General features: G+C 41.5%; 1 protein-coding gene across 11 annotated transcripts in view; it reads left to right on the forward strand.

Annotated features, from left to right (window-relative positions):
* Elmo1 (engulfment and cell motility 1) overlaps nt 1-23,939 on the forward strand; it is a 539,516-nt gene that overhangs the window by 396,051 nt on the left and 119,526 nt on the right. Inside the window, exon 1 of one of the 11 annotated variants that reach the window (XM_016007342.3) lies at nt 6,146-6,398. The exons of 9 other annotated variants lie outside the window; for them this stretch is intronic. Coding sequence is in view for 1 of the 2 variants with exons in the window: in XM_076572975.1 (XP_076429090.1) it covers nt 6,365-6,398 (34 nt within the window). In the remaining variant the exon portion in view is untranslated. Of the gene's footprint in view, nt 1-6,145; nt 6,399-23,939 lie in introns of those variants that run through there. One more of the 11 variants, XM_076572975.1, reaches the window with a different exon arrangement.

Genomic DNA, 23,939 nt, shown 5'->3' on the forward strand with positions numbered 1-23,939 from the left:
AGTTGCCTAATTCTCTCCTGCACGTTGCACTCGTCTTTGCTGCTGGGTGGAGTAAGTCTACTTGCTTGCCCCATCTTCTTCTTCCTCTTTTGCTCAGCACTGGTCATCCTTTCGTTATGCCTAACTTTCACTGCTCTGAGGCCGCAACAGGAGATCAGGATGTGTAGGCATTTGGCCTGTTGATGTGCCAATGTATCTGCCAGACTGAAGCAGAAAAGCCAAGGAAGCAATAGCCTCTAGTGCTTAAGCATTTGATGAAACAGAGTAGCCAAGATTTAATCCCTAACGTTTTGGATGAAATTAGTCTTCAGAATGAGAATATAAAAAACTAGTGTTATCTTCCTCAAAAGATGGAAATACTTCCATGTGAAATTGATGTGTTTCAGGGTTAGGAAAGATGGACTCCCAGGAAGGCCTAGAAACTGATGAGTGTGGTGAGAGCCCCAGGATCCCCCTTTCACAATGACACAGAGGCTGTTTCCATTTTGCACCGTTGAGAGAGTATCCTACTGTTGACCCAGTAGCTTTTTGCCACCATATTGCTGGGGACACGCTTGGCAACACTGAACTGAGAATTTGGGCATTTTCATTTTTCCTTTTGGCACGATTCTCTTCGGCATTCAATTCTGGGACGCGTTTCCCTAGCATATTTGGAAAACTTGAATTGGCAAGATGCTGAGCTCTGAATTTTCCCAGCTTTCCTTTCCAAGACACTCAGGATTGTTAGAAATGTGTCACACCAGACAGGCCTTCCCTCTGTCTCCCATGGTCCTCAGGTTAGCCCATTCCATTTTATCAAGTCTGCCTGGCCCCCAAGTCCCATACCTGTACTGTAACCCTGTGAGTGTAAATCATCTGTCATTTTGGAAGAGGAATGAAGGAATATGTGGGTTGTAAAATCGGTTTGTATTTTGTGGATCTGGTTTTATTTCACAGCATTTGTAGAATTTGCCTATACTTTAGGCATTTTTGTGGGAAATAACATTATAGCAAAGCCTGAAGAAATATCTCCAGGTTACTGCCTCATTTTGCATAACTCGGCCTTAGATACTGTGAGACTGATCCTGCTCTGGCAGCTTGCTTTGTGAGTTCTGAGGCCATGGCCTGCTATCTCCTCAGACAGATTTCTGAGTCTTTGTTCTGAAAAATCCCCTACTACTAGATACAAGGTTGGAAACAAGGTACTTACATGTATTGAACCTCACTGTCTCCATTTGGAAATGGAGACTTCATGATATTAGCTTGTGGAAAATGTGCACATTCATTTGTTGATAGTTCTGTGCTCCTACAGATGTCTAGCCCCATCACAAAGAGCTTACTGGCCTGGGACCTAATGATACAATGGCAGAGTATCATGTTTTGTATGTTCTGTTCATGATTGTCTTTTCATGTCAGTGAGAAGTCAAACAGCTATCCATGTGTAGAATAATCCTGTGAGCAGTTACTGATCTTGTTTTTCTGAGGATAAAAAGTTACTCTGATCTGTTTAAGTAAGATTTTGTATATGTTTTATATTTCAAATATATTATGTAAAATAATCAGAGCTTATTATACTACTCAGCCCAAATGACTGTACAACTCTATCTCCCATGTCTCTGGAATGAGAGAGCCAGGTAAAACAAGCAAGTAGTAACTATGCCTTCACTTATTTGGGAGAGGTCTCCGTTTCTGACCACATAGCCTTATTAACATGATCTAGTCTAGGCTATAGTCAGCTTGGTTCTGTTTTAGAAGTGTGTGTGTGTGTGTGTGTGTGTGTGTGTGTGTTGTATGTGATGTGGTATATATGTGATGTGATGTGGTGTGTATGTGTATGTGGTATGTATGTGTATGTGTGTAGTATGTGTGTGCATGTGATGCGTATGCATGTGTGGTATGTGGTGTGTATACAAGAGAGGTGTCTTAAGAAGATGAAGATATGGTTGAAGGTAAACTTGTTGAATTACACACTGTTTGTTTGAAATTTCACCGAAACTCAACATGACCCTCAAGACCTTACAGAGAGAACCAGCCACCCAAAGAAAAAGCCATGTAGCAGAGCTATATTTTACACTGTGAGGTCGTCACCCCCATGTTCATTGTCGTGATTCACATGCATCTGGATGAAGGAGGTGTTGAAGACGTAGAAGCAGCATGTTTAGGACCAAGAGTTTGAAACAGATAGATTGGTTATTAATTATTACTGGTACTTCTTTGGAAATTTGAAGTAAATAGAATCATCTTTTCCCCTCTTTTAATGCTTAATGTAACAAGTATCTTTTTAAAAAAAAAAAAATTTGGATAGTCAGTTTAGAAATCATTCTGTTGCAGTTGCTATATTCTTGAGGGGGAAAAGCACACAGTTTATCACCTAGCAGGACTTTTTTGGTCTATAAAGTTTAAAAGCATTACAAAGGTCTCTTAATTACATAGGATTTGATACATTAAACAATCATGGTTTTGGAAGTAAATCAAACATAGAATTTGCCTGCGAACATGCAGGACCAGGGAACTGGCAGTGCTTACCCAGAACAGAGCAAAGACCTTGGGCTCAATGTGTGGCTAAGTGGGAAGAGATGTCTTGGAACTCATGGATATACCCGCTGCCTCTAATTATGATGGCAATAGCAGTTCTAAAAGTTACGTATGCTCTTCTCATTCCACAGCTTAGAGAGAACTGTTAAGACCCAGGTAGTTAAATAGAGCATCCATCCTATGATCTAAGCAACAGGACTACTGGACAAGACTCCACGGGAAGTCATAGATGTTTCCTAGGTGACTATTTCTTAGGAAAAGTTTCTCTGGAAATATCAGAGAAACTGGTTATTTTTCTAAGTTAGATCTATGAGGGGTAGGTTCGGCAAAGAACTTACTTTGCTATCCTTTAAATAAATAAACAAGAGGGAATATATAGGACTGAAGCTTTAAAAATATTAGCTGACTACCTTTGCATTTTGACTCAAAAATTTGTTTCTGGGGGGAATAATGTTGCTTGAAGTGATTATAGCATTTCACTTACTGTCTGATACTTCAGGATCTATCAGACTTAACTGGCTGCTCTAAAAACTCCTCTACTTGGTGAACAAGGACTTTAGAAACCTCCATGCCTCTTCATAAGCCTGTTAACTATGGTAGCTACTGAGTACCATAGTATGCTAGATACTCACCTCAGCTAACTTTGACTCACATGAAGCAATAGGAATTTGCAGTCTCCTGATAATGTTGACCTGTTCTTGTAAGAATGGGTCTTTGGAGATGGCTTCAAAAAGTGAAACACACACACCCATTCTCAAAATAATGCCCTTTTATATGACATACACTGAAGACTGCTCATCTTTTCCTCTGCATAAGTGTGTCTGCAGTGATCATCAAACTTAATTGTTTCTAAAAATCATCTGGAGTTTTTGGGAACCTGTTCAATGAGGTTCTGGTTTAAAAGAAGCAATGAAACCCAGGAATCTGCATTGTAATAAGGATTCCAATACAAATGTTTGGCATGGAACACGCTTACAAAAACTGAAACGAGAAATCCTTTAGTTCCAATCACAGCTCTGGTCAAATTATTTAACCTTCTTAGACTTCAGTTCACTCACCTACATAATAGGGGTGATAATATTTTTCAGGGTTGTAGTAAGGACTAAATTGGTTAATCCAGGTGAAATGCTTAAGACATTTACTGGAGTGTTTATTAAGCTTAGTCATGTTCATCAGGCCAAGCAAAGAATTAAGAATACCATGAAATAGACTATTTCAGTCATATTGATATTCTGTTAATATATCATTGAACTCAACCAAAGAATCTATCGAGCTGGTATGTTGGTGAGCAAGAAGTCATTTAATAGAGTACCACAACTGATTATCATTGCTTACAGAATAAAACCTGAGCTTTCGCCTGGTGTCTAGGACTCTACTTACGTGTCTTGCCTCAGACGAAATGCCACACTCCTTGCATAAGCCCTGCGTAGGTGTGTTCCTTATATCGGAGATAGAGTTCCTCTCACTGCCACTTAATTGACTTTGATTCTTTGGATTTGGCTCAGATAGTGCCGCTTCCAAGACATGCTTCCTGATCTCACTAAGTCAAACCTGCTGTCTGTGCTCATTGCACACAAAGCTCAGCTCTCTGCTGTACACCACAGGCACACTTTACTGTGTGTTAGTCTGTTGTATTCAGGACCAAGAACTGTAGGGTGGAACCGCTGTCACATAGTGTATCACTAGCTAGCTTCCTGACACTGTCAGTAGCTGCCAGAAATCACTGGATTTTGTTGGATGGAGGATCTGGATGGAATAAAATATTTCTGCATAAAAAGTGAGTCTTGAGATGTTTTCAACAAGGTAAGAGGGTAAGACTAGACCAGTATTCTTAAAGTAGAGAAATCAGCAAGACTGATTACTAGAAAAGCTGCACTGTCCACAGCACCTGAAATCAGAAAACAGTGGAGGACATTGCCAGTACTGGAGCTGGGTGTCTGGCAAGCAGAACTTGGTGAGAATTCCTTCCTAAGTGCACAGAGACATAAAGAGACAATGGAATATCGGGGTGTGTAGTCTTCAAGGAGCGAATCCAGTCCTGTGATCAGTAGGGCAGAGCCGAACACCAGGGGATGGATGGTGTGGGATTCTGGGCGGTGGTCACTCTACCTGTGGGAGTAAAGGGAACAGAGAGCTATTGTCCTTGGGGAACAGAGGATGTGTGCTAAGCAAGTAAGTCACTTTGGCTCCCAGAGCCGGAGACATGCAGTGGGTTGTCTCAGTCTCAGCTGCATCAGAAGCATGCTTTCTTTCATTAACCACAAAGGTCTCATATTTGCAAAGAACTCTATGGAACAATTTTTCTTATGGATATGGTGGTGCTGATATTGACAGCAGATCTGTTATGATCTTAGCTTTTTTTCATGCTTGTCATTTTCTATATATGTAGACATATACATCAGAGCATAACTTTCATTTTTTTTCATGGTTGTCATTTTCTGCATATATAGACATGTATGTGAGAGGTTGATGTCTTGGATTCTCCTCCTTAAGGAATCTGACAGGACCATTCATGCAGCCATTCATTGCTCAGTGGCGGCCCCTGCTGGTAAGGAAAAAGACAGCAGCACATGCAGAATCTGACATTAATTCTGATCATGCCATGCATGCAACCAGGAGAATTTAAAGCGAACAGGAGGGGAATAAATAGGAGGAATGAAAATGTGCTGAGAAAACTGAGGGAGGTCGCTCCTGTCTGGGGTGCATTGGTGAAGTGATAATGCAGGAAAGAGCTTTGCCTAAGACTCTGTGTGTACAAAATCCTCCTGATTCAGACATCTCAATATTTAAAGGCTTGCTAGGAATCAAGGTAACGCATTGTGAGAGACACCATTGCAAACTTTTATGTGAAGTCTTCCAGGAATATTAGGTAATGATTAGTCCTTAAAGGTGTCTCACCCGTTTGTTAGAAGTTCCTATGGATTTCAATTGGGGTAGAGGCTGTTTAGGCTCATCTGCATCTTGAGTAGAAATCAGAGTGCGGATCCTCTCGTGGGACCCCTGCTGGGATGAACGCTTCTCTTTCTGTGTGCATTTCTGGATGTACAAGCCTCCCTGGTGCATATGCTGTATTTTACAAAGCAAGGCAGTTACGGAGCATTTCTGTCTAGAAACTGTATGTGAAGAGAAGGTGGAAGAATGCATCACAATCAAATAAAAGTAGAGGGGGGAAGAGATGAGATTGCGGTTGATTATGGGTCTGGCAGCAGATGTTCTACACGAATCCAACTCGCTGCAGCCAGTCTGTTTCCATGGCAACAGAATCAGTAATTATTGAGCCCTGGCACTCCCCCCACCCTCCTTCCCACCAAGGTGGAGGCTGATGAATTTGAACTATCTCCTGCTCCTTCCTGTTCCTCTTCTTTCCCTCTCTTTTTTTAAGTCCTTTGTAGGAAGAAAGCAAAGGCACTGAGGAGATCTGAGGGAGCTATCTGTGTCTTGACAAAGACTGTAAGAAATTAAATTACAAGTGATCTTTTTCCTTGTTATAGTATCAGATCAGAGCAAAGCTCTTCCCAGAAAAGCCGATGATCTCTGAAGATGCTAAATAAATGAGCAGGAGTTTCCCTGAAATGGAAGCTCCCTTTGATTGGCTGATCTCTCCACAACTCCTGCCAATCGGAGCACCCCTGGGCTTCAGCTCCATAAACATAAGCAAAGCTACATGCTTATTCTTCTGGACTTGGAGCGTATTCCATTCAAAGGTGTGCAGCGGGTCTCTGTTCACATGGCTCAACTGGAAACCTGTTTCTTGAACAAGCTTACTGGGGAGCCATCTGGTCTTCCAGCACACTGTCCTTCTGGGGCACGACTCTAAGTCATATCTGTGGCAGCGGCTTAGAAGCAGTGTATGCCGTTGGGGAAGATGGACTTACAGAAGCTTGGTGAGTAAACCTCCGTCTTACACATCTGTGCACTGGTTATTAGCAGGCTGAGACAGAATGTAGCTTTGTTCTATTGTCTGCCAAGAAAGCCGACTTGGAAGGAGCACATGGAAGAACACCCATGCAAGGGTTCCCGTGATGTGGGAGACTGTTTCGAAAGGCTGTGTGCTTTGTTTGCTTCTGGTTGGATTTGTAGTTGATTGTAAATTATATTTGGATGTTGGCAGTCTAGCTGCGATTAGTGTGAGGAGTAGAGTTGTGTCCTGTCTCCCTGGGTATTGATTCATTTCAAAGAAAACGTGTTTAAAACTAAATTAGTAAGAATTAACCCTGTGCGATGCAGAGAGGGAGAGAACAGTGCAGGCATGGTGCTCGAAGCTGCCAGGTTGTGTAGCTGGCGTTTGCATTGAGAAGAGAAATGTTATTAGAATGGTCTGTCCCTCCACAGTCCCCTGGCCACCGAAGGAAGCGTCTCTTCTCCATGCATAGCTGTTCTCAGTTTCAGAAATGTGCAACTGGTCTAGGTCATGTCCTTGCCCCCTTTCAGGAAACCAGTGTCCAAATTGAAATGTGCTTTTCCAAATCAATCTCAGAGATGAGTTGAGATGCAGTCAGAAAGATTTTAGCAGCCAGAAAGCATGTGTGAAAAGGCTCATCTCTCCAACCCTCTGAGACCCGGGGGGTTTGCAAAGTTACATTTAGGCATTGGCTCTGTACCAGAGATGGAGTGCTCTGAGCTAATGCTCTGCTCCCTGGGGTGTAATTTTCTGATACTAGTGCTGAAATCTTTAATGTTCAGCAGTCACAGACAGGCAAGCGAACAATACTGTAAATAAGCAGAGAAGATCAGCACAGGGAGAGGAAAGGTCACTGCCCTTGCAGACCTCCTGTCTGTAAACTTAAAAATGTAAGTGTCAAGAGGAAGCCCAGGCACAATGCAGAATTCCACAGGAGCTATGATCTTGGCAAGCATGAGAGGGAAGGTGTTGCCTTCAGCTTGGATGCGGAGAGCGGGGGTTGAACTTGACTTTCCATCTCTGCCTAAGATCCGTTCTCTTGTCTCTGATGTTTGAAGCTTCATCGCTGTTGCTTTTTATAAGAATGTGATTTCCTGTCTTATGTGAGGAAAGTGGTGTAGTATCCTTGGAACCTTTTATGGGGATGAGATGGAGGGAATAAAGCATGATCATTGAATTTATAAAGAAAATTATGTGAAGGAGTGGTATATGGGAATGTATTGATTGGACCCTTAAAAAGAGTGTCCTTTTGCATGGAGAGTCTTGGCTCTTCACATGGATCTAAAATGGAAATTGTTGTGTCCTGAGTGGGAATCTGTGAAAAACTGATAAAGAAACAAAGGAACTAGGCAGGCTCTGCCTGTCTGAGACTTGGGAGGGGCCAAATGAGACAGATCTCCTCTTTCCCTTAGAGAAGCAGGCTGATGCTGGGGGGTCAGGGAGGAATTCTTGACTGTGGGTGACAGTATACTGAGGACCTGGTCATCTACCAGAACAGTGACCTCTCCCTTAGCTGACATCCTCTGTAGACATGTAGGCTGGTCTCTGGTCCCAAGAGGCCCCCGGTGGTCAGAAGCATTGAGTCTTCCACCTGATCAGAAGTACATTTCTCTGTGTGAGTGAACTCTTCCCAAGAATCCCCTTCTGCCGCCCACTCCAGTGCAGGCACGATTTTGAGGAAGTCTGCTTTCTCGTGGATACCTATTCAGGAACAGTCATCTTGGAGTGACTCTCCATCCACTCTTGCCCCGTCTCTCCCCCAGTAGGGTGGTCACTTTCCATAAGGGAAGTGCTGTCACCTGTTGGCAAGAATGAGAGAAAAAACAAACAAAACCAACCTTCTGTGGAAGAAGTAAAAATGTTTCAAAAATTCTAAAAGTGTAATCCATAACCTATTTTTAGTTCCTGGAACTCTTTAAGAATATGAAAGCTATGAACCTCCTACCTGCCCCCAAGAAAATAGTTTTTGCATAATTCTCTCACACTTTGATAACAAGCAGTTGCTGAGGAAGAGATCCCTGTCCTGAGGAATCGCAAACCATTTTTTTTATGCACAAAGTCCCCATCAACTTTTTTTTTCCAAATGTGAGCACCAAATACTACTTACTGTATCACCATCTCTGTCAACCTCACTGGCGTTAGCCGTGAGACTGACTTCTGAATAAGGTCCAAAATACTGTCAGTCATTGTTAAAATTAGAAGTCTTGAGGCGAGATAGAGCTGCAGCTCAGAGGTAGAGAGCTTGCTTAGTGTACATGAGGCCCTGGATCTGATGCCTACTATGGTTTTCCATCCCTTGAGCTTCGTGAGTTGTTGACAAACCAGATTTTATGGGATTTGCACTGCAGTTGTTCCTTTGGGGTTAGTGTGGGGTCTGCGCCTTGTGAATATTCTGCTCGTTCCTAAAAGAGAAAGCTGCTTTCCGTGGCCCTTCCAGTCATTTGTACCATTTAGAATCCCGGAAAGATGAAGGTAAAGATAAAATACAATAAACTCACTTAATCTTTTGAAAAGAACAAAGTTATGTAGTAGGAGCCTATGAGAATATGAATATATTGAATCTCGTCCCTGAAATTAAGTATTGAGAGTTTGAACAAGAATTCTTCACTTTTCCCAGCAAGTCTAATAAAATTGATCACAATGTGCTTGCCAGCCTGTGATTGTCACTGTGTGCTCAGTACAATTATGTGCTTCAAAAATAGAAGAATAATGAGATCTTCATAATATTCCTGACTATTTTAATATATTTTAATTCTTTAAGAATTTCATAGAAGTATTTTGATCATATTCAACCCTCACTTCTCCCTCTAACTCCTCCCAAATCTACTCCCGACATCTCTAATCCCTCCCAACTTGATTTCCTCTTGTTATTTTTTAATAATCTATAGAATTCAGTTTGTACTGCACACGTACTCATAGTGTGGAGCCATCCGTTGGAAAGTGGTTGACCTACTAGGTGCCACATCCTTAAAGACAGCTGACTCCCTGACTCCAGATGCCGTCAACTGTGTATAGTTCCTCAGTTAGGGATTTGGGCTCATAACCCCCTCCCCAATCCCTCCCCATCCATGCTAGAATGCTGACTGGCTTGCTCTTTTGAAGGTCTTCTGCAGGCAGGCACAGCTGCTGTTAGTTCATGAATAGAGTGGGGTCCTGTCATGTCTAGAAGATATTGTTTGATGCTGGTCCTTTCTGATCTTTGGCTTTTACAATCTTTCTGCTCCCTCCTCCTCAATATACCTGCGCCTTGGTGGGAAAGTGATGCAGGTGTATGAGTTCATGAGTACTCCACTGACATTTTATTCACCTCATTTTGATCAGCCATGGATTTCTGCATGGCCTGCCATCCATTACATAAAGAAATTTCTCTGATGAGAACCGAGAGTTTCATTGACTCTCAAATAGGCAGACAAAGTAATAGGGAAATATGATATTATGTCCATTTAGCAAAATAATAATAGTAATCTTACCCCAGGAGCCTAACTGGACTTTTAGGGGGTGTGGGAGTAGAGACAATGTCTCACGTTCTCTGTAGACTAGGGCTGGCCTAGAACTCACAGTAATTAATCTATCTTTGACTTCTGAGTACTGGGATTACTGATGTATGCCACCATGCCCAGCCTGGACTATTTTTAATGTCTGTTTCATAGATGAAGATATTGAGCAAGCAGGATGTTACAGAACTGGACCAGTTTATTCTACTAAAAACTGATAAGTTTCTGATTTAGCACACCATTTTATTGGGTGTTGCATTTATAGATAGAAAGAGAGTGAGTAGATGGGGAAGAAGTGTTGGTCGGTTTGTCAATCTGAGTGATTGGAGTCAGACTATTGATGGCTGAATTAAACAAGCATCATAATAATTTAAATCAAATGAGGGCACTCTGAGATGGCTGGGTGCAGTACTAATAATTCCACTAAGGAAGAATAGTTAGAATAGTTGAGGCATAGAAGAATTGTCACTGAGGGTCCCTTTGGCTAGCCGCCTTATATTCTTTGTTGTTGTTGTTGTTGTTGTTTGTCTTTTTGAGACAGGGTTTCCCTATGTAGTTTTGGTGCCTGTCCTGGATCTCACTCTGTAGATCCGGCTGGCCTCGAACTCACAGAGATCCCCCTGGCTCTGCCTCCCGAATGCTGGGATTAAAGGCGTGCGCCACCACCGCCTGGCCCTCTTATATTCTTGTGTGATGCACAACTGCTACTTCGTGCACTCGACTGGACTCACTGATGTAGGAATTGAGTTCTGCTGGGCTACTGGGGAGAGGCTGGAGGGCCTCAGTGTTGCCCATCTCCTCTTAGCTTGCATATTCCAGGAATGACTTGCAGTGGCCAGAGCAGTTGTAAGAATGGAGCAGGAGCTGTGCTTCACCCATGCGTGGGAATCAGCTGAGCTCTCAAGCTTTCTCAAGAGCGTGAGTAGAAGCAACAGGCCCAATTTCAATAACGGCTCTCTATGGTAAACACACACACACACACATTGATGAAGCAGCCAAGGCCCCACAGAAGATTAGTCTCAGAAATCATTTGATAAAGCACATTGCACACAGTTTTAGAAAGAATTAATGGCTGCTTGTTTATTGTGGAGCTGAGGGGGCAGATGGATCCTCCACTACCACATCCACAGAGCATCTCCACTTCTGTTGTATGAACTGACATTCACAGTGGAAATACATTAATAAACAATGAAAGAGAAGGGGCTAGTTTACCAGGAAGAAAAACTATTGATCTTGTCCAAGTTTCCCATTCAACATATAAAGGAATAGCAGAGCAGTGCCTGTGAGGAAGCTTGCAATGCCAAGTGGGATGGGAATCAAAGGGGTTTCTTTAACAAACCTGGGCTAGCTGCTCTCTGTGACTAATAGTCTGCACATTCTAGTGTGCATACTAGGTATGTGTGAATGCTTTAAAACTTACGCAAAACTATGTTGGCAGATCTCTTTATGGACCAGTATTCTCTGATACTAAATATATGCAAGTTATATACAAATGAAAAGTTGTTCGTAGTCACCTTGAAAAACAGGTCAGGTTCCTTCAGTAAGATATTGCTGAACCCATTGTGTCTGACTTGTCATTTTAGTGTAACTATAAAATTATTAGCAAAATATTTATATCAAATTTTTCTTGTTAGGTCTTTGATGTTTTCTTTGAAATCGTACAGCCTAGCTCAATTTGAATATTGGATTTTCACTTTTATTTTTGGTTTTCACTTTATAAAATCTATAGTGGGAAAAGTAGATTTGTGTGTAAGTTATTCCACACACATTTCCTAGAAACCGAATTACATAGCTGATGCTTTTTTTTATTATTTTAATGATTTCTTTTAATTGAACCAAAATCAAATGAAGTAGAAGTTTGTATGCACACACTTACTAGCCTCCACACCACTGTGGTCAGAGGCATAGTACAGACTGGAGCCTCATGGCACTGGGAAGACACTGGGACATTCACTGCTGTAAGTCCATCGTGCTGTAGTACCTGTTCTCTGTTAATTCCACGAGGTTCCTGGAAGGCTGACTCCTCTAGGGACAGAGACTTGGATCTAGCATTCATAACTCTGTATAAGCATTTCCCTTATCAGTGCCTATAGTAAACTCACCATGGAGCTCCATCTTGATAGTATGTCACTTCCTTTTGAAGGAAGTCAACATTACTCCTTCTATAGCATTTTTCAGTCCTTAAATATATTAACCTTGCCCTTTCATGACAACTCCCTTGTCTTAGTGCTTTTCTTGCTGTTACAACAGAACACCCAAGACTGTGTAATTCATGGTGAAAAGAACGAGATTCCACAGCTGTAGAGATTATGAATTTCAATGAGGTGCCAGCATTTGGTAAGGCCATCACATGAGAGCACATGCATGGTCAATTCTGCCTCCTTCTATCTAGTCATTCCTCCCACTTATGTCCTTACCTAGCCTGAATTACCTCCCTGCGGCCCAAGGAACATCAACGTGTGAATTAGAGAAATAAGATTTTAACACAGGAACTTTAGTAGACATACTCAAACTGTAGCATTTCTCAATCCAGGATAGAGTGTTGAATTTCAATTATATGCAAACCATCGTTGAGAAGGTAACTCTGTGGCCAGCAGATAATTCTTTACAAAGGTGAGTGTAATGAAGACCAGGAGCAGTTCAACTGCTCTCTTCCTTTTCAGCTCTGCAGTTTGTTTAACTAGGAAATGCTGACTCTATTGACTTGGTCTTAAAATTCTTACCTTCAACACCAAATTGTTTTTTAGATCTCTGTCTCCTCCCCAAAGACGGTTTAAATGTAAAACTAATCTTGAGTCATCAAACTCTCTAATAGTAAGATAAAAATCATTCTGAGAAGCCTCCTCAGTCTACTCTCAGCCCCCTAAAAATGTCCCAAACAGATGGTTTCAGCCACATCTGGTGACGGGAAGGACAGAGCTCCCTCTAAGCTCAGTCCTCTCACACTGCCCAATAATAAGGGGCTCCATCTACAGTCACACACAACGGACAAAAATGTCATATGGTGCAGTAACATCCCAAGTCCAGGGAGTCATTCTGGTCCAAGCATCCCCATTTCTGCATGTGGCACAGAGTCCCCAGGGAGGATGTCTAGTGTGCTTCAGTACTGCAGGTGTTGGTGGAAGTGAACTCTGTGTGTTCTTTCCGACTTCTGTATCATTACGGCTTGGCTGACCCTCCTTTCTTGAGGCAGCGCTGGCAGGCCATGCCAAGGAAACCTTGGGTAGGGTTGACTCTAACTGCAAAGTGAGTCTCTTTGCATTTCTGCTGGCATTTGACATAGCCAAGGGCTGTCATGGTCATGAATGGAAGAAAGTGGTTTGGGATTGAAGTGAGCGAAGAGATTCTGAGTGACAGCTGTCTACCACACATACAAGATTTGTGTTACAGCCCCTGTCTAGGAACTACTCCAAAGTTTTGCATTCTGCTAATTTGCTAATTTATCTCAAGCAATCTGAGAGAGTCTTGAATTCAGGACTAGACAAGTGCTTACAGCCAGGAATGTATAATCTAAGGCCTCAAGTTATGCCTAGGTTATTAGTCAACTTTTGCGAGTTCCTTGACCTGTCTTCGTGAGTGTCTTCATGTGAGTAAGAAAGAGTTTAGACCTCATGATGCATATGCTAAATACACGTCAGTTTCTGATCATTCTGGGCCTGTGTTCCAGGGATTCTAGCCATCGTTTCCAGTGTACCAAGACAGGGCCTCGGGATCCTTCTTCATGTAGAACCAAGCTAGCTGCAGCCGAGATCAGAATTGGCTTGTGGCTAAAGTAGACTTTTAATTCCTGTCCTCCTTTCTCCAGCTCCATGCCGTGGTCCAGACTTTGCAATGGAGCAAACAGGGAGTTTTCATTAGGGCTGGGCTTTAGCGATAAGGTGCTGCCAGCTCTTTACTCATCCTCCTGCTCAGCTGCTCTGTACAGGTGCTGCCATCTGAGAGGGGGGCTGTAGCCTGGCACTTTGGAGCTCACTTTTCTTTGCCTTTGAGCTGTAAGTGATGAGAGACCTGTCAAGGAGAGCGGTTCACTGGCATCATTCCCAGACCTGGAAGCATAATGAAATAAAGTTTCATTCTGACTCAGTTGGAACTCTTGCCGCTAAACATTGAAGATAGCATCTGGGGTGATTCTAACATCCACTCCCCTGGTTGGAAAGAAGCACTCATTAGCTAATGGAACTTGAGCCTTCCTACTGGCAACCCAAGTCAAAGGCTCTCAGAGCAACTTGTTTCAAACCAGAGTCACCCAGGCCACATCCCAGCATGTGTAGTAGAGCCTACTCTGTCTTGGGGACCAACCATTTGAAATATGTATTTCAGATGCTTGACCATGGGCAGAGAGTAGTATCAAAATGGTTCTGGAACCTAGCCACCCACCCTTGGGAGTTGGGATCAAGGCATGAAAGCGCCATCTTTAATTCCATGGACCTTGTCCAGACATCTCTGCGAAGGACAAACCAGCAAAGCTTTAAAGAACATCTCTAGGGATATCTTCTGCCTTCTCTGAAGTGTCCTGAGAGCTGTGTAGATAGACTGTGTAAGTTCTCTGAGCCTTGGGTTCCTTGCCTATGAAATGCAAGCAAAGGCACATTTCTCATAGAGAGGAATAACAATAAAATTAAAGAGAAATTATATCTGCGTGAGTGATTAGTAAGCAGTTTGTATGCTGTACTGAATCAAGTCAGTATGATTACCTTCACACTCAGGGGTCAAAGCTGCTTGTTTGTTCCTACCTTGCTGAATGCCTACAGAAGACTGTCAGTTCTCAGATCTTTCTTCTGCATCCCCATAAAATATCCCTTGCTCAAAAGAGCACTGGAGGCCACCCAGAAAGAGCAGGAATCACACTCGTAGACAAGATGCTAGGGTCAAATCTGAGTTTAGTCATCAGGTAGGATTTGGGTTCCTCCATTGTTGCCTCTCTTACCTGTAGTTTTTCTAGTGTTGCTACTATACTGATACCAGTGTAAGTGGCATACAGCAGTGTTTAGAGTGGCACATGCCATATGGACTATAATGTAAGATATTATATCATGTTTCCCCCAAATCTTCCGTCTTTCAACAACTGGATCTTGTTTATTGCAGCACAATTACTAGAAGCCTGTTTGTGGAGCCAAAACAGCATAAGCTAAGGGTTGGTGATATTTTCTTCTCTGACTTTGGAAGCCAATCAAGATCAAAGAGGCTTGTGCTCCTAAGGAGATGCCATGCGGCATTCCAAGAGACTATGACCTGCGGTAAATAATCAGTGGCTTTTACATTTGTAAGTCAACGTGTTCTTGGTCTCTGCAGAGAGCCCATAAATCTGTTCTTGATAGCCCAGCCTTGGCCACCTTACTCTACACCTTTCTTCTTCTTGAAGGCAAAATAAGGCTCTGGAGTTGTACACCTTTCTAGTTGTTCTGCATGCAGGTTCCCAGCCCTGGCCTTCATGCGTTGCTCCCCCACCTCACCTGCCATAAATGGGGCACCCCTGATTGACGCATTCTGTCAAAAGAGGAAAAGGGGTGATTTCTAAATCGTTCACATCACCTCATCTCTTTACTATAAGTTCATAAAATATTAGACCTGAAAGAAGCCCGAAGTGAGAGAAAACATGTAGGTGAGTGGAACCCCCTTGTTTTGACGGTTTAAGGTCCACAAAGCCAGGCCCGTGGAACCCCCTTGTTTTGACGGTTTACGGTCCACAAAGCCAGGCCCGTGGGCCTGCAGGCAGGAATGGGAGGGCATTGCCTTATGACATAGGGAGGCAGTATGCCCCAGAGAAATCAATGACGTGCCGCTGTCCAAGCTGGCATTTTCTTGCTCTCAGTTTATTCAACAACTGGTGTTTGCTTAATACCAACCACTTATCAGGTAACTAACCTTAACACCAACCACATATCAACTAACCTCGGCTTGGAGGTTGTGAATATCTGTGGATTATCCCACCTTGAGATTTAATTTTTTCAGTCAGTCAACCTTACCAGAATATTCCCAGAATATGGAGGCTAAGATGAGGGGGAAAAAAAGGTCCAACAACTTACATTTGTTTCATATATTCACTAAAGCATTTGCACATTTACTTTTTTATTCATTTCCATTCCCCTTACATAGTAGGAGAAGGTACCTACTTAAATAAACTAGAGACCTGATGAGAGATATTTGAAACCAAGTTCAAAGCGATGGATGAACAAGCCAGCCAACGGCTGTCCTTGACTTCTGCCTTCCCTTCTGAATAACTAAGAAACTAAGTCGTCTGCTAGTCCAGTTTTACGTAGCAACCTACCTGATGAAGCTTGGGTAAATCAAGAGCTTTCCATCACTCCAAAGTCTGCTGAACTGTCAGGATTGCTAACTAAAAGCCATCCTGAGGAAATATTTATAGCCATGGTGACTTAGAACTGTTGTGATTCCATACCACCTGGAAAAAAGTACAAACAGCAATGGGCATGAAAACCTCCTTGCCCCAAATTTGAGCATTGCAGATAAATGAACAGCAAATCCACTGATTGTTTGTGGCCCTTGTTTCTCCCATCCCTGGTATAACTGTCCTTTATAAGCTTAATCCCTGTCACTTGCTTCAAGGCTAGACTAATGTCAAAAACATGGCCCAATGGTAGAATTTTGTTGTCTGTATGCTGGGCATATTACATATCCAAAGATCCACTAGTAGATTGGCCAAATCATTTTTTAAAAATTCTTAGGATAAATACTAGTTTTAAGTTATGACATGGCGGGCTGAAGAGATGGCTCAGCCGTTAAAGGCTAGGCTCACAACCAAAAATATAAGTTATGACATGGCATGGCATGGTGGGTAATAGGGTTTTATGAAGAGTACATATTACTACATTGAAAGAATGAAGTCCTTGGATGAGGAGACTCAAGCTCTTAGTCTCTCCTCAGAGTTTTAAAAGCAATATTGAAAGGCACAGTATCTCCTTCCAAAAATACAGAGACACATCAGAGCTTTGGCTTCCTTTATTCTCCATCTAATAAAGAGACTGAAGTTCATATCCACCTACGTTCTATTCCCAGGCTTTAACTTCAGAGGCAAAGTTGAATAGTTGCAACGGTGATTGCTTAGATAGTCAATGTTTAGTATTAAGGGTTTTACATTAAAGAAAAAATGTTGACCTTATTCAAGATGGAAAATACTGATGTAACATTTCCAGCTCTTTTGAAGGGCTTATTTGTGCTTTTTAAATGAGTAAGTATAGAGCTTTGATATTGTAAATATATGCAAGGTCACATTTAAAAGAGTGACATGGCATTTTCTTTATAAAATGCTAATATTAAAATATACTGAAAATTATATTATTTAAAATTGTTTTAATTTCAGTGAAAATGTTTACTTTGTCTTAAATATATATAGTGATGCAATGGTTAGTGTTAACTGTCAACTTGACAGACTCTAGAACCATCTGGGAGACAGGCCTCTGGGCATCCATGGTTGGGGATGGGTTCTTTTATTCGTTAATTGGAGTATGAAGCCTTACCCACTGTGGGTGGCACCATTCCCTGGCTGGGATTCCTGACTGCATACATGAAGAAAGTGGAATGAGAGGCAGTGTGCATTCATCACTCTCTGTTTCATGTCTGCCTGTGCACTGTAAACAGTCCCCTCAGCCCCTGCCCCTTTGGCCCCCTGCTGTGATGGACTGTGATCTACAAGTGGGAGCCAGAACAAAACCTTTCTCCCTCAAGTTGCTTTTGTTGGGGCATTTTGTCACATCAACAAGAAAGGAAACCAAGACAAGGGGATGCATTGATTTTTAAGAATAGGATGTTGGGAGGCTACTACTCTAGAAGAAAGTTAAATATATGGCTTCCAGAGTTCAAGACCATTCTAATGGGCAGGAGCTTATTTCTGTTTCATGCAGCAATTCAAGGGTCTTGAGTCCCACGGCTCTCAATGAAGCTCTTTTTCTGCAACTTGGAGAAGTAGCTGATGTAGACATGGGCCCCTCACAGTACGTTATCAAGGAATAGCCTCAACTTCTAGGCTCAGTCATACAGGTTAGAAAAATTCTTATAATCGACTCTTCTATAAGCCAGCCTGGGGTCTGGGGCCTGGGGTTCAGGAGCAGCTTTCCAGGAAGAAAAAGAAGGGCCTGATATTTTGTACATTTCAGAACTGGTAGGAACCTGCACTGACTGTGGGTGTCAGCCTCTGAGTGGATGTTTAAAACCCATCTTGTGATCTGGATACAAACTATAGGTTAATATGTTGGAGTCCTAACCTTAGCACAATCTTATTTAGAGATTAAGTTAAATTGAAGTCAAAAGATGGCCTCTAGTTCAGTATTATCGATGTTTTTCTAAAAAAGACGTGTGGTTATATGGACTTGCACTCACAGAAGGAAGCTAATATGAAGAGATGCAGGGAGAGCATAGCCATCTACTACACTGAGGGTAAAGGCCCAGAGTTTCCCCACAGCCTTCTAAAGGAAGCAGTCTTGCTGACACCATGATCTCAGGCTTCCAGCCTCCAGAGCTATGAGAATGCTTTCTGTTGTTCATGCCATGCAGTCTGCAGTCTTTATCATGCTGCCTTAGCACACTACTACAGTGCTCCTGAAAGCATAGGTTCTTCTAATGACCTTTCCTAAGCCCAGTGATTTATTATAGCTATATTTCACACTTACTGCCCATCAGGACACATTGGTCTTGCCTCCCAGCCTCCTTCCTATTCCTCATAGCAGAGCTCAGCAGAACAGTCAAGATCAAGCCTGAGCTCTTGGGTTTAAATGTGACTGGCGGTGCTACCTTGTACCTGGATGGCCTGATTTGCAAAATCAAAGTTTGGAAAGTTCAGGCATATGATCAGTTGGCCCTGGTGCTTTGTTTGAGGTCTCTTCTGAGGTGGAATATCACAGCAGGGAGTTCACCTTTTTTCATACAGTCCAGGACCTAAACCCAGGGAAGGTTGCCACTCACCTTTGGGCTAGATCTTCCACGTCACTAACAAAATAGATCAAATCTGCCCACCTCTTATGATGTGTAGTTTTAATTGTCACCTTGAATCCTCAATCTGGAATCACCCAAGAAGAGAGTCTAATAAAGGGTTGTCTAGATCAGGTGGGCTTGTGGGTGTGGGGAATTGCCAAGATTGCATTTATTAATGTGGGAAGGCCCAGGCTAACAGTAGCTAGCACTATTCCTTAGGTGTAGGAACTGGGCAGTATACAAGGGTGCTAGCCTGCATGCAGTCATTTATTCCCCTCTGCTTCTTGAATGTGGATACAACGTGACCAGCTTTCTCAGCTCCTGCTGTCTTAGACTTGCCTGTAGTCATAGACTGTAACCTGGAACGTTGAACTAAAATAAACCTTTTATCTCCTAAGTTGCTTCTGTTAGGGTATTTTATCACAGCTACAGAAATGAAACCCTACACTTTATGGACCAAGAAGCCAAAAGAGGGGGATGTGGTAGGAGGGAGGAAGAGGCCAGAGTGTCAGCATCACTTTCAAGGGCATACATACCCCCACACCTCCTAGATCTGAAGATCTCTTAAATGATCTCAACCCTTATAGGTTCCACCATGGCCCAGTAGCAATGAAGACTGGGAACCACACCTTGGTGGGGACACAAACTGTAACAATGTTAGTCTGTACATATTTTTACTTTGAATATGTACTAACATTTTAATACTTTTAATCATCGAAGTGAATTCTTGAAATATATTTTTTTTAAATATTAGTATAAAACAAAAGCCCTTCAAGTACTGATACAAAAGGGAATAAATGCATTTTAAAAGTGGGTCTTTCACTCATGAATTCAATTATTAGAGAAACATAGGCAGGGATTTGCTTTGGTCATATTTAAAGCAGTGATTATCACCCTTTGCTGCACATAGTAATCACCTCGAGAAGAGCTCCAGCTAATAAATGAAAATAATGAAAATTGAAAGAGTGGTATGGATATCATAAAGCCCAAATGCCTTGAGCAAGAGTCATTTTATAGATTACAGAGTGCAAGCTATAAGATAAAAACAAGTCTTTACTTATAATATTACTTACAATATAGCTTCATCAAAATGTCAGTGAAAACAGAACTATAAGGAGACAAACACAACATGATTGTGATGACTAATGATTGCAGTATTATACTACAAAAATATAGAATATTTGTGTGGTTAATAATGTGTCCACAAATAGGTACATAATGAGTTGATACCAAACATTAGATTATGCCCTCAGTATTCACACAACTTTTAAGAAATGTGTGACTTACTTGGCTAAAGTTGATTTTGTTGTTGTTGTTGTTGAGTCAAAGAAGAAATCCAAACCACTACTAGAACTATTTGAAAAATGATGACAGTGAAAACATCATTTGGTGAAACTTAACGTATGCAGCCGAGGTTGCCTTCAGCTCATGAACTGATCGCCATAAAGCCATTGGTTTTTTAAATTATTTTTAGAAAGACTGAAAAAAAATGAACTAAGATTGAGCTTCTGTTAGGAAATAACAATGAAAGCACCCAAAAGATGCAAGAGGTAAGGTATAACAGCAAATTCCTAAAAGAAAACTAGAAAATAGATTCAGTAAGTGACTCCAAGAGATAAAGCATTGGCAAGTTTATCAAACAAACAAACAAAAAAAAACCAAGTAACTTATAATGGAAATTATGACTATAAGGTGATTAAAAGATTATTAATGAACATATTGGGTGCCACTGCATATATACAGGCATATGTGCACACACGAGCAAAGTAACTTTGGGATACTTGTGAATAAACATTATTGGGGCAAAACATACATTTTAAAAGTATGTGTGTGTGTGTGTGTGGTTTTGCACACACACAACCACTCTTATGCAGTGCCACACATACAGACATGGAACAATACCCAGGAATTGGGTCTCTTCTGTTAACTTGAGGGATCTGGAGATGAAACTCAAGTCATCAGGTCTGTGTGCAAGTACCTTTCCCCCACAGAACCATCTCAACAGCTCTGAAAGATACATATTTTAATAGAGTCATCTCCTACTTTGCTGGTTCACATCTAGAGGAATACAGTTTTACAGAAAATGGCAGTAGCTTCCAATTTTTTTTTTTAATGTTTTTTGGTCTTTGACCTTTAATTTTAAGTCAAGGAATTTGTCCCAAGAAATCCACAAATGTAGAATATGTATTCTGTTATTGAAGACATGTAAATTTCAGAAAACTAATGCTATTGAAACATTCTAACTATATTGAAATTTGTGACTGAAAATAAAATAAATACAAAGATTTCATCTAGATACACAACCATGTAATTGTAAACATAGAACTCATTCTCGAAGACTCCAAACCACAATGTTAAAACCTAATTTTTTTTTTTTTTTCGAGACAGGGTTTCTCTGTGTAGCTTTTGGAGCCTATCCTGGAACTCACTCTGTAGAACAGGCTGGACTTGAGCTCACAGAGATACACCTACCTCTGCCTCCCAACTGCTGGGATTAAAAGCATGTGCCACCACCACAGGGCTATAATTTTTAAGTGTAGGGATCATAAGAGAGTTTTACTGTCTTTCTTATACTTTTTACATATTCCAAATATTCAACAGTACTATAATTTTTTAAATATTTTATGTATAGAGTGTTTTGCCTGTATGCATGTCTATGCACCACATGTATGTGATACCCATAGAGGCCAGAAAGGGTGTCAGGTCCCCTAGAAATGAAGGTGCACACAGCAGTGAGCTGCTATGTGGGTGCTAAGAATTGAATCTGGGTCCTCTTGAAGAGCAACCCATGCTTTTAACCAATGAGCCATCTCTCCAGCCTCTAAATTATAATTTTTTAATGGATGATAAAACAAATGAGGAAATTTAATATAAAATAATAGTTTTACTTGCAGGAAAAAAGCATACAGAAAGCATTGTGCACAGTGTATCAAACTAAGGGTGTCCCTCAAACTCTTTGTTCCCTCAGTGGCTTGTGTGGTTTTCATTCCCTGCAAGAGTATGACTTAGAGAGGCAGAGTCTGGGAAAGATGTGAGCTGAGACACTGTCTCTATCCAAAACCTCAGGTCTTTGGTAACCACCTTGTTTTCATTATGAATCTTTTGTTATTAACTGAAGAAGACAATCAACCACTTATTATCAGACACGTGGATCTCTACTGGAAACACCACTTGTTAGTATGCACCCAGGAACAGGGCTTCTTTTCTTCCTTTTGTCAGTCCATCCTTTCTGAGGGCTTCAAAGTGTAAACACCCTTGTTTTCCTAGGTGCACAACGTTTGGTCAATACTCCCCCTAGTGGCCAATTAGGAAATCTCCTGGTATAGCCTACCCCAAAGCCTGGACAGAGAACTAAAGCCAAGTAGGTAAATCGATTCACTTGTTAATAATGTTTGATGGGGTTCCAACTCCAGATTTTGGCCCCAAAATGTTTATTCTTTTTTAAACAAATAATGCATGTGACAAAATATTCAAGTTGCCATCTAATGATCTTAATTGTATATTATATTTTAGAAGACAGATGATGAGGAACTCTTATAAACTAATCTAGTGTTGATTTCCTGCAGAGTAAAATCTCATGACAAATCTTACTTCTGCTGTGTATCAGTAAGGCTGTGTAGATCACAGGAAAGCCAGTCAGGCCAGGGTATTGTTTCATTCATCTCCCTGCACATTTCTAAGCCTTATCACCTTGGATTTTCCAGTCGCCAGCCAGCCAACCCATTTGAAACAGCCTGCTGATTTAATCAACATGCTGCTTATCATGTTTTCCAGATGGCTAATGGGTCCCTTAAATAAAACTGGCCCTAATTCTAACTGGTGTTTCTATTCTGGTCTCTTTTGTAGAATAATTTGTTTTATGGTCCAAGTTTTCCTTTTCATTATTACTCTGTAGTCTTTGGTGATCTTCAACCACTTCTTTGTTCACAACTGTCAAACGGCACATTAATTCAGCTCGTTGGTGTTAATCATACATTCAGAGAAGAGGAGACAACTCATATTAATTGAGCACATTGCCCGGTCGTGTACTGTTTACTCGTAAAGTGGTAGAGACTAGCTTTGCCAGCACTGCTGATGGAGGAAGGAAAGAGCCTTTGTGTTGTGGAATCACACACAGCCTGGCAGTTTCCTTCCTTTGCAGATTCTCCCTCAGAAGAGTCCTTGTCACGGGAAGCAATGTTGTCTGGGGATCAGTATATAGATTCAAGTTTTTAGGAATCTCCCATGAAAATCTGTGATCTTAATGGTCCATAATACAATAAAGGATTCAAAATCTAAATAGTAGAGCTGACTGTAGATTCTGATTCCCATTCCACAAATGGGTTCCCAGGTATACAGTCAGGTCGAATTGAAGTGACATTAAGATGCAGGTTGGCAGAATGCCACGGTGCATGACTTCCACAGTAATGAATGGCTGAAAGGAGGCAAGGTAATGTAAGGTTTGAATGGTGCTGCACTCTGAAAGGAAGGCGGCCAGAGGTTCTGGGAATTAATGGTGGAGCTACAGGAAAAAAAAATACAGCTCTATTACAGCACGCACTTGCCTCTTTTTCCTTTCTATTGCCTGCCTGAGATGATTTGGCAGAGTTTAAAAATAAATGAAGTGTATTCATTTTTTCCTTCAGAATTTTGCTTTGAAGGAATACTGTAAGGGAAAAAATGAAGCCCTAACATGAGCAGAATGGGGCAATCAAGACATAAAAGTGTATGTGTTGTATGCAGCAGGTATACCCTTATGTGGGGAGATGCACACGTTTCCTATTAAAGCTAGATCACACAGGCGAGTGTGTTACTTCTAAGCAGTGTTAATGATCTGATAGGTGATGTTGACAAAATGACATTTTGAATGGGTTCTCCTCTCATTTGTACCTTTCTACTGTCATCTTTACAGACTGAACCATACAGTGACTGGGCTTGGGTTTTTAACAGGAATTTAATGCCAATGTTTACTACTGACTAGAGATGTGATTCGCTCCCCCACCCCCAGACTACCATTTATGTTGATCATTGCTTTGCGCATCTTATTTCAGCTTCCAAACCTTTATTTCAAATAGAGGGAGACACTATACAGAAAGGGAAACCAGGAGGGATATCTACTTCAG

This window comes from Peromyscus maniculatus, chromosome 5, assembly GCF_049852395.1.
Source record: "Peromyscus maniculatus bairdii isolate BWxNUB_F1_BW_parent chromosome 5, HU_Pman_BW_mat_3.1, whole genome shotgun sequence".
Classification (NCBI taxonomy): Eukaryota; Metazoa; Chordata; class Mammalia; order Rodentia; family Cricetidae; genus Peromyscus; species Peromyscus maniculatus.